Here is a 17,969-nt window from a genome sequence, read left to right on the forward strand (position 1 = left end):
TCAATATTTAATTGTTTTTCTAAATGTTAGACATCAAGTAAAAATAATTACAGCTCTGAGGAAATATTTGATACTAATGGATTTTCCCCCCTAAAAAAGTCAAAGGAGGAAATAGGGTTAGGGCAATATTGGTTTTTTAGTATCACATAATTTTTTAGGAATATATCATAGTTGTCAATGTGTGTATTATAGAAATATTATTTGAGTTCTCATGTACTTTTTTTTTCTGTTTTGACCCATATCATATTCTTTATCATTTAGACCCATAAATGACACATATATATGTTATCATCCTCAAAAGAAATTTACATAAAATGGCCAATTAAATGATGAATAATAATAACACATATTATAATTCTTTCAGAATCTACTTTATATATATTTTATAATCATTAACGTTTCTTTTTCCATGTGTTTCAATAAATAATCTGGCTTTGTATACAGGTTCTGTCTGTAGTATATAATGTTCACCTGAAATGACCTCCTAAATGACATGTATGATTAATGTGAACATTTCCAAGATACACATGCTATTTATATTAATAGCTAGACATTTTATCTTGGCAAAGATTTACTTCAATATCTATGAAATATTGACCTCTACAAGATTAACAGACTTAGTGTCTTATAGTCAGGAAGTCAATGGCTCAAGTTATAATGGCCCAATGAAAAGTTTGGATTAAAAAAAACTCCTATATATTGCAATTACAGAAATATGATAATTATAGATTATCGTTGGTTATCTCAACGAGATTGATTTTCTCGCTTGAGCCGGTCACGACAAAAGCGAGAAAAGTAATTGAGTTGAGATGACCAATGATAATCTGTTTATCGCTATTTTACCTATGACGACGTTGTCAATTTCATGTCAATTTCATCAGCAACGCCACATGGCTCCTTAGTTTCTAGCGATAATTGCCCATCTCAAGCCAGTAGCATGATATGAAAAATTATCACAAAAAAAGATCAAAGGAAAAATGCACAAAATAGCGATAATGTATCAAATCACATTCAACGAGACTTAAAGTTCCGGCAGTCCTGGGACTATCTGTTCTCAAACACAACCTTACAAGACAAAGGGGAATAACCCAATTTTGAATATAAACTTATATTTTCTTTACCTTATATGACTCTAATGAACCCAAAATTAACAAGCTTTAGCCATATCATAACTCTAATATAATTTCAAAGTTATTATGAATGAACTTGTCAAATCACAGACAAATATACATTAATGTATGCATGTTTAACATATCTTTTATTACAATTTTGTCAGCATAAGTATTAGATTATAGTATATAGCTCTTGTAAATTTGTATTTAAAAATCAAAAAATCAAAATTAAACAGTTTGCACCTCATGCTTTTCTTGATCTGATCAAAGTGTTTGTAAAAATAGACAAGTAGGTGTAAGAATAACGTGAGATCATTACATCCACTTAAAAAAGTTACATTATATCTTTTATGCCTTCAGGAAATGAATAGTTTAAAATTTGGATTACCATGTAAATTTGTGATCTCTTGTTAGATAGAGTTATATAGAAATTACTGCAGGGATCGAATACTAATGATAAAGAATTTGTGATAAATGTAATTTTTAGATAAGACAAAATCAGCAAGTTGTTACATCACTCTTATACACCCACAACATTCTTTTATTTAATCAACAACACACCAAAAAATCATCATCAAATATCTTTGATGCATTTTTACGTCATCAGTTGGCACGTGCCTTTTAACATACGCAACTCCCAATCATGAAAATGCTAAATATACCGCATGAATGAAAAAGTGCACTGATTTTCTCACACGTTTTTTGGGGTATTTTAATCTCTTAGAAAATATGATTTGTTTGAACTCTTGATTACGCTGCAAAATCTTAAAAAACATTTCCGTCTGGAATGATAGCTATAGGATTGTTTGCCATGCCTTTAAAGTGTGTGCTTTTTATCAGGGCCCCTGCTTGGCAAACATACAAATATACAAATGTAGTAAATGATTAACATTCTTTATAAACCACAAATATGCAATGGTTAATTACTTTGGTTTATACATTTTTACCAAAAAGATTTTTTCATCAACATGAAACCACAAGTGTATCAGTTTACTACAAGTATTCTCATTATTGTAAAGTCAAGAATAATTGAAGCATTGTGATAAATATCATGATATGCAGAAACATTTGAGGTATCCCTCCTTTTTCTTTTCTAGAAGCAATTGAATTTCAATATAAGATAAGATAAGATAAGATAAGATAAGAATTTTATTAATCTACTCAAGAACCCATAAAGGGCATCATTTTACAATGTTTTACAACACAATGATTGGAAAAAGCAAAACAGAAAACTAATACCAATATATATATATATAGAAATAGATACATGATTTAGATGTAGTGTGAGAAACACTCTTAAATGACCCCCAATTTATCCCAAGATACAAATTATTTTAGAAATATACTGTTGTGTTTGTGCTTGACATTCAAATCTAATGAACTATCACTTGCAGACAGGCAATGTAACACACTCTCTGGTGGGTGCTTATAATAATACGTATCATCATTATGCAACAGTTCTGTCAAAAGTCCTGAACAAAGAAAAATTTTCCAGGACAGATGGACACAAAATGATTCTCATATACACCCTATAACTTTATAGTTTACGGTTCATAAAATAAATTAAATATAAGACTGACAGAAGTTCTAATATCAGTAGTATTAAAATTAGGGGTTTAGTGACTAACTGATAAACTACAGTAATTCTTTGTGCATATGTTTCATTTTTTCTTCATGCTTAGGACCACATATAATACATAGAAATTATGACCATTACTAATTTACACATGTGATCAATGATAATACTCCAATTGTTACATATCTACTCAATTTTACAATGAATAACTTGTTTCATAGCTGGTGTCTAAACCACAATATTATTGATAATTAGCAAAATTTCTCAATTAAAATGCACCGAAGAGTGAAAGTCATCAAGTATGGAGATTGAAATTGATTAAAATGTGTAGTACTAATAAAATATGACATTCTGAGGTATCAGAGTACATTTATATTGGCCCACATTTCTTTAGAACAAAGAAATGACAGTTTACCACTGTCATCAATTTTTAATTTTTTTTAAATATTATACAATTACATATATATTACATTTCATATTTTTCTACAGGCAGTCTGAAGAACTTTTTATATTGATTTACTTTAAACTAAAGACAAGCAGGCTGTTCCACATAAAAGTTCATTGCAATGGCACACATTTAACTCATTTCCATATTATTCTACTTTCAAATTTCAAACATATCAATGCTGTAATATTTCTGGATTTACCAATCTTTCATTTTAAAAGTAACAAGATTGCACACACTCTCGCCTTCTTTACTAATCATTGATATTATGTTGATAGTCCTAAGTATAAAGCTTAATTACAACTGTCACATAAACTTAACATTAACCAAGATAGCTAAACAAAGACCAATGAACCATGAAAATGAGGTCAAGGTCAGATGAACCATGCAAGGCAGACATGTACAGCTAACAAAGCTTCCATACAACAAATATAGTTGACCTACTATTTATAGTTTAAGAAAAATAGACCAAACACAAAAACTTAACACTGTGCAATGAACCCTGCAATTGAGGTCGTGGTCAAATAAAACCTGCAGGACTGACATATAGATCATAATATATATCCATACACCAAATATAGTTGACCTTTGGCAATGTTTGGCATATAATATTAGATAAAAAGACCAAAACTTAAAAACTTAACTATGACCACTGAACCATGCAAATGAGGTCAAGGTCAGATGACATCTGTCCGCTAGACATGTACACCTTACAATCATTCCATACAACAAATTTAGTAGACCTTTTGCATAAAGTATGAGAAAAACAGACCAAAACACAAAAACTTAACTATAACCACTGAACCATGAAATTGAGGTCAAGGTCAGATGACACCTGCCAGTTGGACATGTACACCTTCCAGTCCTTCCATACACCAAATATACTAGCCCTATTGCTTATAGTATCTGAGATATGGACTTGACCACCAAAACTTAACCTTGTTCACTGATCCATGAAATGAGGTCGAGGTCAAGTGAAAACTGTCTGACGGGCATGAGGATCTTGCAAGGTTTTTTTTCAAGTGGTCACTGAACCATGAAAATGAGGTCAAGGACATTGGACATGTGACTGACGGAAACTTCGTAACATGAGGCATCTATATACAAAGTATGAAGCATCCAGGTCTTTCACCTTCTAAAATATTAACCTAACGCCACCGCCGCCGGATCACTATCCCTATGTCGAGCTTTCTGCAACAAAAGTTGCAGGCTCTACAAAAACCTTGGACTATTCAAATCTGTAATGCTTACAGCAGCCCTTGACCTGACAAATTTTTATAAATTTAACTCAATTTTTCTTGTTTTCTTGGAGGCTTCTTAGTATAAATGTATGGTAAATACCACAAACTGTTTCTAACACACAGATCTTTTAAAAGTTAAACAGACAAAGTTCTCACATTACTATAAATGCATGTATTTTTGTGGGAACCAATTTTTCGTGGATTATGGAAAAAAGCATTTTCATGGATATCTGATTTCTTGGGTTGGAAAAGTCTCCATTCAAGCCTTCAGAAAAAAATTATTATGGTGAATACAAGCAAAATACACGAAGATTGGTATAAAATTAATAATAATGAATTCAAACTTTTAGTATGGATTTTTTTCGAAATAATTTGTACAAATTTTTTTCAAGGCACTAATAAAAAAGACACAGCATAGTGTCACCAACATTACAATTATTTATTTGTACTGTAAGTACTCATTTCTCCCTTACTGTTTTTCAATTGAAATTTTCTTTTGTGTTTTTAATGTTTGGCTAAAAATTGTTGTTAATTAAGAACCATTTCCGTTAATACACTTTTTCATATTTCCGACTTTTGACTACAGGAGTCAATATTTTTTTCGACAGGTTATCTTCACTATTGTTGGAACGTCCTGGTACTAATGGCCTCAGCCCTATATATTTCACTAACCCTCGATGGATCTGCAGGCCCGTAGCTAGGAATTTCCTAGGGGGGGTTCGTTGGACTCACAAACTCGACTTTAACAGTCAGAATTCGAACAGAACATTGACTTTAACAGTGCTTATTTGTTTTCAAGGAGGGTTCGTCCGAACCCCCCCAAACCCTCCCTGGCTACGGGTATGATCTGTAAGGGGTCAGTAGCAAACCATATAACTTATACATGTAGTATATAAGTTTTGCCCTCTTCTGATAAAGTACTGATTTTAGTGCATATATAAAAAGTGTTGTGTCATTAGTTTTTGGTGCAGTTAGTTTATAAAGCTGTATCTTATTATCATATACAACTCTTAGTAACAGACATATATCCTTTATGATCACTGGAGATATTTCATTTGTAATACATACTAAGTATATGGTATGCAAATAATCTAATGTATTGCATCATTTCCATTTTTTATCCTGTTGATCTAGGCAAAATATATTGTTCTGTGATCCTTCCAATTTTTTGTTACATTAGATTATTCAGTACTGTGGGGAGCTAAACTGTGGTGCAATCTATGCAGAGAAACATGTTACTGGTTGAAAAGGTGCAGAAATTTTTTTTCTCATAAAAAATACGACAAAAAAAATAAAGGTAAAACTAAAAGACCATCATGTTTTGTATCAGCCATTTATTGTGAAGTCTCTGAAACAGAGCGCAGGCCTTGACATTAAACATGAGATGTTTTATTATGACGGATTCCAAGGTTTCAGCATACAGACTTTAATAAAAGACAGAGAGTGTACGGGTCAGGTCAGCATACAGCCTTTATATTTAGCTATGGAAAACTCCCTATAAGCCAAAATTTACAGAATTGAATAATGGAAAAAATGCTGAACCAGTAGTATAATGCCTTTTGTCTAGACAACATGTGAGAACTCAATTTTCCATAAAAAATATTGTTTTTCTTGTACCATAAACCAAATATTTAGAATGGCTTGTAGACAGATGATTTAGATATAAACACATGGTATTATTAGGGTTTATTAATGCCTTATTGGGAACTTTGTATGTGAAAATCAGGGCTTTTGTTATGTTACATGTAAGTAATTATTAGTTAAACTGAACCTTGAGAAATGCTAAACCAGATGCTCCACAGGGCGCAGCTTTATACGACTGCAAAGGTTGAACCCTGAACGATTGGGGCAAGTATGGACACAACATTCAAGCTGAATTCAGCTCTAAATTTGGATTGTGATTAAATAGTTGACACAGCATAGGTTTCTGACACAGAATAAATGTGGTCTAATGAACATAAAATATTTTTTTTGCCTTTGAGCAATTCACTATGCTGTTGAATATTAATCCTCTCAAAAAAATGTTTGAATAAATTTTCTTTTTATTTATGAAATCTGAAATGAGAAAAATTTAACACCCCCCCCCCCCCCCCCATTTTTTTTCACATCCCCCTTTCCCTTTTTCCAAAACTGATCTCAATTTAAATTTCTAATGGAGTTTGCAACAATAACTACTCATTAAAATACATCATAAAATATTAAAATGTAAAATAAAGTGCTTGTTATCACTGAATGGTAAAGATTGTTTTAATTATCAGTTGGTAGTAAAAGTTAATATACATTGTATATTGTATAAAACAATGATTTAAGTTGATTCAACTACTATTCTGGACAAAGAAAGATAACTCCAATTGAGAAAATTTCTTGCTATTGTACAATATTGTGCAATTAGATATTTGTTGCTATTGCGCAATACTGTGCAATTGAAAATATTTGCTATTGCACAATACTGTGCAATTGAAGATTTCTTCCTATTGCTAAATACTGTGCAATTGAAAATTTCTTGCTATTGCACAATACTTAATATAATAATTTTGGATCCTGATTTGAACCAACTTGAAAACTGGGCCCATAATCAAAAATCTAAGTACATGTTTAGATTCAGCATATCAAAAAAGCCCAAGAATTCAATTTTTGTTAAAATCAAACGTAGATTAATTTTGGACCCTTTGGACTTTAATGTAGACCAATTTGAAAACGGGACCAAAAATTAAGAATCTACATACACAGTTAGATTTGGCATATCAAAGAACCCCAATTATTCAATTTTTGATGAAATTTTGGACCCCGATTTGGACCAATTTGAAAACTTGGCCAATAATCAAAAATCTAAGTACATTTTTAGATTCAGCATATCAAAGAACCCCAAGGATTCAATTTTTGTTAAAATCAAACTAAGTTTAATTTTGGACCCTTTGGACCTTAATGTAGACCAATTTGAAAACGGGACCAAAAAATAAGAATCTACATACACAGTTAGATTCGGCATATCAAAGAACCCCTATTATTCAATTTTTGATTCCTAAACTGTTGGGACCAAAACTCCAAAAAATCAAACCCAACCTTCCTTTTGTGGTCATAAACCTTGTGTTTAAATTTCATAGATTTCTATTTTCTTTTACTAAAGTTATAGTGCGAAAACCAAGAATAATGCGTATTTGGGCCCTTTTTTGGCCCCTTATTCCTAAACTGTCGGAACCAAAACTCCCAAAATCAATCCAAACCTTCCTTTGGTGGTCATAAACCTTGTGTCAAAATTTCATAAATTTCTATTTACTTCAACTAAAGTTATAGTGTGAAAACCAAGAAAATGCTTATTTGGGCCCTTTTTGGCCCCCAATTCCTAAAATGTTGGGACCAAAACTCCCAAAATCAATCCCAATCTTCCTTTAGTGGTCATAAACCTTGTGTTAAAATTTCATAGATTCCTTTTCACTTTTACTAAAGTTAGAGTGCGAAAACTAAAAGTATTCCGACGACGACGACGCCAACGTGATACCAATATATGACCAAAATTTTTTTAATTTTTGCGGTAGTAAAAAAACTTCAATGGGACATATTTTACCTTATTCAACATTTTAACCCCAGCTTTTACTTACAATATTTATAATATTTGTGCTGAAATATTTGTACATATATATATTGGTAACCTAGTGAAAAAAAAAACCAACTGAAATGAATTGCTAGCTTATTCATAAGCTGATCAAGTTATTTCCTAGCGAGCCAGTAAGTACAGTCAGCTGATCAAATTAACCTAATTCACAGAAAACGAAATTTAATTCTGATACATTATCTGCTATGAAAGAATCAATTTACTCACAAATATTTAAATTATCATTGAATGTCATAGTATATAAACTTGGTCAATGCCCTTATTTGTTATTTTTCAATTATTTTTTGGAGTCCAGTTTAGGTTATACAAACAACTGTTGTATATGAATACATATCAACATCAAGATTTAGGGGATTTTCAACTGCTGTTCTCATAAGTCAATTTGATTTTAACAATTTTGGTAATTTCAGCATACTACTCCTTTGAACTATCATAGAGGTCTTTTTACTTGGTTGACCTTCAGACTGTTGAGGTCATTTTACTTGGTTGATCTTTTAACTTGGAAGTAATTTTACTCTGTTGAATCTCAACTTCATTAATGAAAAAAATTAATGTTGTATAATGACATGCTAAAAATTACCGTAGGATACATAACATGTATTGCTGGCAACTTTGGAGTTCACAAGAACTTATTTACCATGTAGTCACCGTAGCTAATTATGAAAACATTGACCTAGTAGTAATATATCATAAAAAAAAACAATTTTTGCCTTCATCAAACAAGATGGTGTATTTTACCGTTAGACATATATAAACATGTTAGTACACTGTACTTGAAACAACTCGTAATTCAGATTAGTAGTCAACAGAAAGGACAACAACACTAATACATCTGTTAGCTCACCAAAACTCCAATTTCTGCTTCTCATTTTCATATTCTGTTCCGTTTCTACTTGTCTTTGAAAGGATATAAGCAATAAATGTACTGTGTTTTCAAATACAAATGCTACAAATTATTTCCTAAATTGATTTTGAATTTGTTCTCCCCTCTTTGTGAAATAATGTTTTATTCTGTGCATATTCAAAAGGCTTGTCCTTTCACAGCATCAATCACTAAAATGTTTTTCCCAATTGTACTTTTTATTCATCTCTACAAATTGCTCAACTGGTAAAGTATTTTAGCTCATTGCCTAAGTGAAAGGTTGTTAGTATGAAGCAAGTGCAAAGTAACAAAATATATTCTTACCATCCAATTCTTGAGATTGTGTGTCTGTGTCTTGAGATATGAAAATAGTATGTAAAAGTTCAAAAATTCAATAGACCATAGCTGAGGGGGATGGGCCATATAATCTCCATGGAAAGAGAAGTTAATGATAATGCATAGCATACCCCATATTATTGACTTACCAACAGGACTTCATCTTAAAATTACATAATCAAATAATGTATTATGTAAACTGTGCAAAGCATCCAAAGTCAATCAACCTTGACTGAAAGTGCAGGGCAAAAGTTTTCTTTGTAGCAATGAGAAATGCCAATACTATTTAAATACAATATTAGATGTGCAAATGCTAAAACAACTGCATCCCAAATATCATTGACAAAACCCTTAATTGTTTTTCTTAAACTGATCTTATCACAAACTTGATCATATAAACTGAGCAAAAGTTTTAGTCAATAGAATGGAAATAAGATGTGCCAATGTTGCTATAACTGCATGCCAAAAATCTTGACCAACCATGAGTGGTTCACCTTTAAAATGACTTCAACACAAAGTATACACATTTTTGACACTGCCACCGCTGAAAACAGCATGCATTAGTCTCATCTCTGCATACTCTGAGGTGAGACCATACGGAGCACTGGTTAATAACAGTTTGACTATGTTAACTTTTCATCAAAATGACATTTTATAAATGAATAGTTCTAAACATTGTTTAATTGGCTATTACATTATGGCTTTGTCTGAAGTAACTCTGTCTGATAAGTATAGTCCCATTTCTATGTAAAGTAATTATGTAATGTATAGTCCCATGTCTCTGTAAAGAAATTCTGTCAAGTAGAGTCCCGTGTCTCTTTAAAGTAGTTCTGTCAAGCATAGTCCCATGTCTCTGTAAAGTAATTCTGTTAAGTATAGTCCCATGTCTCTGTAAAGTAATTCTGTTAAGTAGAGTTCCATGTCTCTGTAAAGAAATTCTGTCAAGTAGAGTCCCATGTCTCTGTAAAGTAATTCTGTTAAGTAGAGTTCCATGTCTCTGTAAAGAAATTCTGTCAAGTAGAGTCCCGTGTCTCTGTAAAGTAATTCTGTCAAGTAGAGTCCCATGTCTCTGTAAAGTAATTCTGTTAAGTAGAGTTCCATGTCTCTGTAAAGAAATTCTGTCAAGTATAGTCCCATGTCTCTGTAAAGTAATTCTGTTAAGTATAGTCCCATGTCTCTGTAAAGTAATTCTGTTAAGTAGAGTTCCATGTCTCTGTAAAGAAATTCTGTCAAGTAGAGTCCCGTGTCTCTTTAAAGTAGTTCTGTCAAGCATAGTCCCATGTCTCTGTAAAGTAATTCTGTTAAGTAGAGTCCCGTGTCTCTGTAAAGTAATTCTGTCAAGTAGAGTCCCATGTCTCTGTAAAGTAATTCTGTTAAGTATAGTCCCATGTCTCTGTAAAGTAATTCTGTTAAGTAGAGTTCCATGTCTCTGTAAAGTAATTCTGTCAAGTAGAGTCCCGTGTCTCTTTAAAGTACAGTTAACTCTCGTTGTCTCGAACTCAGTTGACTCGAAATTTCGGATGAGTCGAAGTTTTCACGTGGTCCCGAACTTTATTTTATACAAAAGTATGTAATTCGACTCCTGATGAGTCGAAATTGGATGAGTCGAACTAAATTTACGGTCCCAAGGATAACAAAAGCATTCAAAATTCATTTTTTATCTCGAACTAATACACATATTATGTCAAAACATGACCTCCGGGATTTAACTGGATTGAAGAGTTAATCTGACAATACACGTGTAATTAAATTTCCGGTCACTGACCACTGTATTGATTTATGACATGCTATTTCCATGAGTGTTTACCTAAGATTATCTTTTATAGAATTTTTATAAATAATTAGTGATACATTGTTAATGTTCTTTCTTTCTTTCTTTCTTGTGTATTAGCTTCCTATCTAAGGAACACCCCGCAATGGGTAATCAGGAGTATTTTGTTCATGAAAAAGTATTTCAAATGTTTACAAAACAATTTAGTTTTGATTTACACTAATGAGCTTGGGTGTGTATAAAGTGAGGATTATGGCTTCTGTTGGTGATCACCTAAAAACTTCTCAAACGGCGTCTTTAATCTTGTTATATTTTCTTTTGAAAAAAAAGAGTGAGCCAAAATAAAATGAATAGAAATCAAATTTTTTTTAAATCTCTTGTATCCAAGAATAAACAATTTTGTCAGCTATAATTAACCGACCTGAATAACGAAACTATCGATTGGAAATTACTCTCTTGGAAAAGCCATAGGATTTTTTTTATTTATTGATACAATTGAATAAGTAAAAATAATGTCATTATAATAATAAAAGACTGTGACATACAAATACATCGATCTGATACTAGAATATCGATCCCCTTGCCATATTCAACCGGATTTATTTTAGCTTTACCAAGCTAAGCAAGAGTTGTGTCCCTTAGATTGTCGAACTTCCGGTGTTCGTTTGAGTCGAACTACGTGTATCTCGAAATATTTCTCTGGTCCGGCTGACTTCGACATAACGAGAGTCGACTGTAGTTCTGTCAAGCATAGTCCCATGTCTCTGTAAAGTAATTCTGTTAAGTAGAGTCCCATGTCTCTGTAAAGTAATTCTGTCAAGTAGAGTCCCGTGTCTCCTTAAAGTAGTTCTGTCAAGCATAGTCCCATGTCTCTGTAAAGTAATTCTGTTAAGTAGAGTCCCATGTCTCTGTAAAGAAATTCTGTCAAGTATAGTCCCGTGTCTCTTTAAAGTAGTTCTGTCAAGCATAGTCCCATGTCTCTGTAAAGTAATTCTGTTAAGTAGAGTCCCATGTCTCTGTAAAGAAATTCTGTCAAGTAGAGTCCCGTGTCTCTTTAAAGTAATTCTGTCAAGTATAGTCCCATGTCTCTGTAAAGTAATTCTGTAAAGTATAGCCCCATGTCTCTGTAAAGTAATTATGTCAAGTATAGTCCCATGTCTCTGTAAAGTAATTATGTCAAGTATAGTCCCATGTCTCTGTAAAGTAATTCTGTCAAGCATAGTCCCACTCCTATGTGAAGTAATTCTGTCAAGTATAGTCCCATGTCTTTGTAAAGTAATTCTGTCAAGTATAGTCCCGTGTCTCTTTAAAGTAGTTCTGTCAAGCATAGTCCCATGTCTCTGTAAAGTAATTCTGTTAAGTAGAGTCCCATGTCTCTGTAAAGAAATTCTGTTAAGTAGAGTCCCATGTCTCTGTAAAGAAATTCTGTCAAGCATAGTCCCACTCCTATGTGAAGTAATTCTGTCAAGTATAGTCCCATGTCTCTGTAAAGTAATTCTGTCAAGTATAGTCTCATGTCTCTGTAAAGTAATTATGTCAAGCATAGTCCCACTCCTATGTGAAGTAATTCTGTCAAGTATAGTCCCATGTCTCTGTAAAGTAATTATGTAATGTATAGTCCCATGTCTCTGTAAAGTAATTCTGTCAAGTATAGTTCCATTCCTATGTAAAGTAATTCTGTCAAGCATAGTCCCACTCCTATGTGAAGTAATTCTGTCAAGTATAGTCCCATGTCTCTGTAAAGTAATTCTGTCAAGTATAGTCTCATGTCTCTGTAAAGTAATTATGTCAAGCATAGTCCCACTCCTATGTGAAGTAATTCTGTCAAGTATAGTCCCATGTCTCTGTAAAGCAATTCTATCAAGTATAGTCCCATGTCTCTGTAAAGTAATTATGTCAAGCATAGTCACATGTCTCTGTAAAGTAATTATGTCAAGTATAGTCCCATGTCTCTGTAAAGTAATTATGTCAAGCATAGTCCAGTGTTTCTGTAAAGTAATTATGTCAAGTATAGTCCCATGTCTCTGTAAAGTAATTATGTCAAGCATAGTCCAGTGTTTCTGTAAAGTAATTATGTCAAGTATAGTCCCATGTCTCTGTAAAGTCATTCTGTCAAGTATAGTCCCATGTCTCTGTAAAGTAATTCTGTCAAGTATAGTCCCATGTCTCTGTAAAGTAATTCTGTAAAGTATAGTCTCACTCCTATGTGAAGTTATTCTGTAAAGTATAGTCCTAGTCCTATGTGAAGTAATAATTCTGTAAAGTATAGACCCATTCCTGTGTGAAGTAATTCAGTAAAGTATAGTTCAGGACTATGTGAAGCGATTTTGTAAAGTTATTCCCATTCCTGTGTGAAGTAATTCTGTAAAGTCTAGTCCAAGACTTTGTGAAGTAATTCTGTCAAGAATAGTCCTGTCCCTGTGTAAAGTAATTCTGATAATAGTTCAATTTCTATTAGAAGAAATTATCTCAAATGTAGTCCCTTTTCTATGAAGTAATCCTGTTAAGTATAGACCAATTCCTATGAAAGGTAATTATGTCAGGTTTAGTCCAGTTTCTATGTGAAGTCATTCTGTCAAGTAAAATTACATTCCTATGTGAATTACAGAAGATTTTGCATACAATTTACAAATACAAAGGTTTTATTTTGATTCAATTTAAAAAAAAAATATTATATCAGTACAAACATAAGCTCATGAGAGGTTTTTACAGAATATAATTGGTTGCTATTGGACATTTGACAAAAATAAAAGATGTAATTATCTTTTGGTGATATTTTTAACCCATACAATAATCTACCAATTATACTGAGAAAGGGCATCAACCTTAATGCTAATGTCCTCAAAATGGACTTTCAAAGTTATAACAAGAGAATCTCCTAAAGGGCAACTGAATTAACACTTTATGGAATGAAGCATTTATGTTTTGAGTGCATCTTTATTGATTACATGGATTAAGATGGTCATTAACCCTGCTTAAAGTTTGCCCAACTGATCATGTGTGTTTACACCACTGCTTAATATAGACAATTTTCTTATTACATTTCTCTTACAGCTTGATTCTAAGATGATAGCTAATCAAATGTTCTAATCAAATGTTTTAATCAAATGTTCTAATCTTTTTCTTTTTGTTTTCCACTGTAGGCATAGGACTTAGATACATTGACCTAATATATAATGTCATTGATGACGTCTGCTTTTAATGGTAAGTAGCTGACAGCAATGTCACACGAACTATAGTATAAGCAAAAAAAGAGTATTTCGGCCACTGACATTTCTATGTATACCCAATTCATTTTTTATTGCAACATTATCATTTTACAGTCAATATTGGTTAAAAAAAACAAGTGTTCACAGAAAATAACTAGAGGCTCTAAAGAGCCTGTGTCGCTCACCTTGGTCTATATGAATATTAAACAAAGGACGCAGATGGATTCATGATAAAATTGTGTTTTGGTGATGGTGATATGTTTTTACATCTTACTTTACTGAACATTCTTGCTGCTAACAATTATTTCTATCTATAATGAACTTGGCCCATTAGTTTCAGTGGAAAATGATAGTAAAAATTTACAAATTTTATGAAAATTGTTAAAAAATAAACTATAAAGGACAATAACTACTTAGGGGGTCAATTGACCATTTTGGTCATGTTGACTTATTTGTAGATCTTACTTTGCTGAATATTATTGCTGTTTACAGTTTATCTCTATCTATAATAATATTCAAGATAAGCAAAAACTGCAAAATTTCCTTAAAATTACTAATTCAGGGGCAGTAACCCAACAACGGGTTGACCGATTCATCTGAAAATTTCAGGGCAGATAGATCTTGACCTGATAAACATTTTTACCCCATGTCAGATTTGCTCTAAATGCTTTGGTTTTTGAGTTATAAGCCAAAAACTGCATTTTACCCCTATGTTCTATTTTTAGCCGTGGCGGCCATCTTGGTTGGTTGACCGGGTCACGCCACACATTTTTTAAACTAGATACCCCAATGATGATTGTGGCCAAGTTTGGTTTGATTTGGCCCAGTAGTTTCAGAGGAGAAGATTTTTGTAAAAGTTAACGACGACGGACGACGACGACGGACGACGGACGACGGACGCCAAGTGATGAGAAAAGCTCACTTGGCCCTTCGGGCCAGGTGAGCTAAAAAGTGGACACAGGTTATAATTTCATCAATTAAAGGTCAACCATAATGATATATTACCTAATAATAGTGTCGGTAGATTGATATTTCAAAGGAATGACAAATCATTCAAAGGATTAGTATACAAATTGAAAATATTTTCTTGAAAACTTCAAAAAGAACAAGGTGCTTTGGCATTTACAAAGCATTTGAAATATATAAACACCACAAATATGGCACTTGGAATAGTTTCAAAACAAAAGAATCTAAAAATGAAGTGGATTCCATTTCTGAACTGTTAAAGAACAAGAATATGAGTCCATAGGACTGCTCACACTTACATTTCTATGTTCAGTGAACTGTAAAATCTAGGTCAAGGTCAAAGCCACAATTTAGCATAAAAAATATTTTTAAATTCAGGTCATGAAGAACATATTCACTTAGTTTAAGCTAAGACCAAAACTTTAACTGATATGGGACCAACTGGAAATCAGAATACAATATTCACCTTCTATTGTATGCTTCCCATTAAAAATATTTTACAAATGATCCCTTAAAAAATTTATTGTGGATGGTAAGCATGACATTTCAAATATGATATCAAAGAAATACAGGCAGATAGCATAAAATGTACAAATGCATTTATCATTTGCAAATATTTGATCCTATGAAAAAATAATCTCTATTTGAAACATAAGAAACTAAATTTATCATGACATTTTGCAATTTGAACATCTGTAATTAGATTAACACTAGGTTAAAACTAGGACAGCCCGAATTATGTGAATTCATTAGTATTCAAGACATAATTATACACAAAACATCTTCAGGTTAAAGTGCTGCCAAAGATGCAAGTTGATACGGATGTGTAGTCTGGAATATTTGTGAAACAGTTGTTTGCTAAAAACCAGCTGAATAGTCATATAAATATTTCAAACAGCCATAAAAATTACAATTTGCATGTTATGGGTAAAATTTTGTATCTATTTCAGTAGCAGTCTACGTCATGTTTGAGGAATTTCAGAATATCAACAATGATTCTGAAATAAGATCATAAATGTATCCTTTGTTTGAATTTGATAGAAATTAGCAACAACTACAGTATATTCAACTTCCTAAGGATGATTCAAGTCAAACAATTATATTTTAGAGGAAAAGATTTTTATGTTGATAAATGTTTGCTTCATGTCCAGTGTGAATTATTTCCCATATATATTCAGGATTAGAACAAATAAATAATAAATCTAATAGATAAACGTAGGTCCTGTAAAGTGGGTTGACTATGTGGTAGAATTTTGATTGTGTCTGTGACAGAAGTTAGATGCCATGTGGACTCTTTACTAGGTTCCAACTAGCTTTGGGTAAGGTATGCTAAAATAACCAGATGCTCCGCAGGGCGCAGCTTTATACAACTGCAGAGGTTGAACCCTGAACGGTTGGGGCAAGTATGGACACAACATTCAAGCTGGATTCAGCTCTAAATTTGGATTGTGATTAAATAGTTGACACAGCATAGGTTTCTGACACAGAATGAATGTGGTCTAATGAACTTAAAAAAAAATGTTTGCCTTTGAACAATTCACTATGCTGTTGAATATTAATCCTCTCAAAAAAATGTTTGAAGAAATTTTCTTTTTATTTATGAAATCTGAAATGAAAAAAATTGACCCTCCAATTTTTTTTTCACATCCCCCTTTCCCTTATTTCAAAACTGATCTCAATTCAAATTTCTAATGAAGTTTGCAACAATAACTACTCATTTAAATACATCATAAAATATTAAAATGTAAAAAAAGTGCTTGTTATCACTGAATGGTAAAGATTGTTTTAATCTATCAGTTGGTAGTAAAAGTGAAGATACATTGTATATTGTATAAAACAATGATTTAAGTTGATTCAACTACTATTCTGGACAAAGAAAGATAACTCCAATTGAAATCCAATTGGAATTTCTTGCTATTGCACAATATTGTGCAATTAGATATTTCTTGCTATTGTGCAATACTGTGCAATTGAAAATATTTGCTATTGCACAATACTGTGCAATTGAAGATTTCTTGCTATTGCACAATACTGTGCAATTGAAGATTTCTTGCTATTGCTGAATACTGTGCAATTGAAAATTTCTTGCTATTGCACAATACTTATTATAATAATTTTGGATCCTGATTTGGACCAACTTGAAAACTGGGCCCATAATCAAAAATCTAAGTACATGTTTAGATTCAGCATATCAAAGAGGCCCAAGAATTCAATTTTTGTTAAAATCAAACTTAGTTTAATTTTGGACCCTTTGGACGTTAATGTAAACCAATTTTAAAACGGGACCAAAAATTAAGAATCTACATACACAGTTAGATTTGGCATATCAAAGAACCCCAATTATTCAATTTTTGATGAAATCAAACATTGGACCCCGATTTGGACCAACTTGAAAACTGGGCCAATAATAAAAAATCTAAGTACATTTTTAGATTCAGCATATCAAAGAACCCCAAGGATTCAATTTTTGTTAAAATCAAACTAAGTTTAATTTTGGACCCTTTGGACCTTAATGTAGACCAATTTGAAAATGGGACCAAAAATTAAGAATTTACATACACAGTTAGATTCGGCATATCAAAGAACCCCAATTATTCAATTTTTGATAAAATCAAACAAAGTTTAAATCTGGACCCTTTGGGCCCTTTATTCCTAAACTGTTGGGACCAAAACTCCCAAAATCAATACCAACCTTCCTTTTATGGTCATAAACCTTGTGTTTAAATTTCATAGATTTCTATTTACTAATACTAAAGTTATGGTGCGAAAACCAAGAATAATGCTTATTTGGGTCCCTTTTTGGCCCCTAATTCCTAAACTGTTGGGACCTAAACTCCC

At 32.3% G+C, this 17,969-nt stretch overlaps 1 protein-coding gene across 4 annotated transcripts in view; it reads right to left on the reverse strand.

Annotated features, from left to right (window-relative positions):
- LOC139489532 (CCR4-NOT transcription complex subunit 6-like) overlaps positions 1-17,969 on the reverse strand; it is an 82,669-nt gene that overhangs the window by 42,035 nt on the left and 22,665 nt on the right. For 2 of the 4 annotated variants that reach the window (XM_071276037.1, XM_071276036.1), the window contains one exon: positions 9,174-9,203. The exons of the other annotated variants lie outside the window; for them this stretch is intronic. In XM_071276037.1, the coding sequence (XP_071132138.1) occupies positions 9,174-9,203 (30 nt within the window). The remainder of the gene's footprint in view (positions 1-9,173; positions 9,204-17,969) is intronic. 4 annotated transcript variants of the gene reach the window in all.

Source organism: Mytilus edulis, chromosome 9 (assembly GCF_963676685.1).
Source record: "Mytilus edulis chromosome 9, xbMytEdul2.2, whole genome shotgun sequence".
NCBI classification, from domain to species: domain Eukaryota; kingdom Metazoa; phylum Mollusca; class Bivalvia; order Mytilida; family Mytilidae; genus Mytilus; species Mytilus edulis.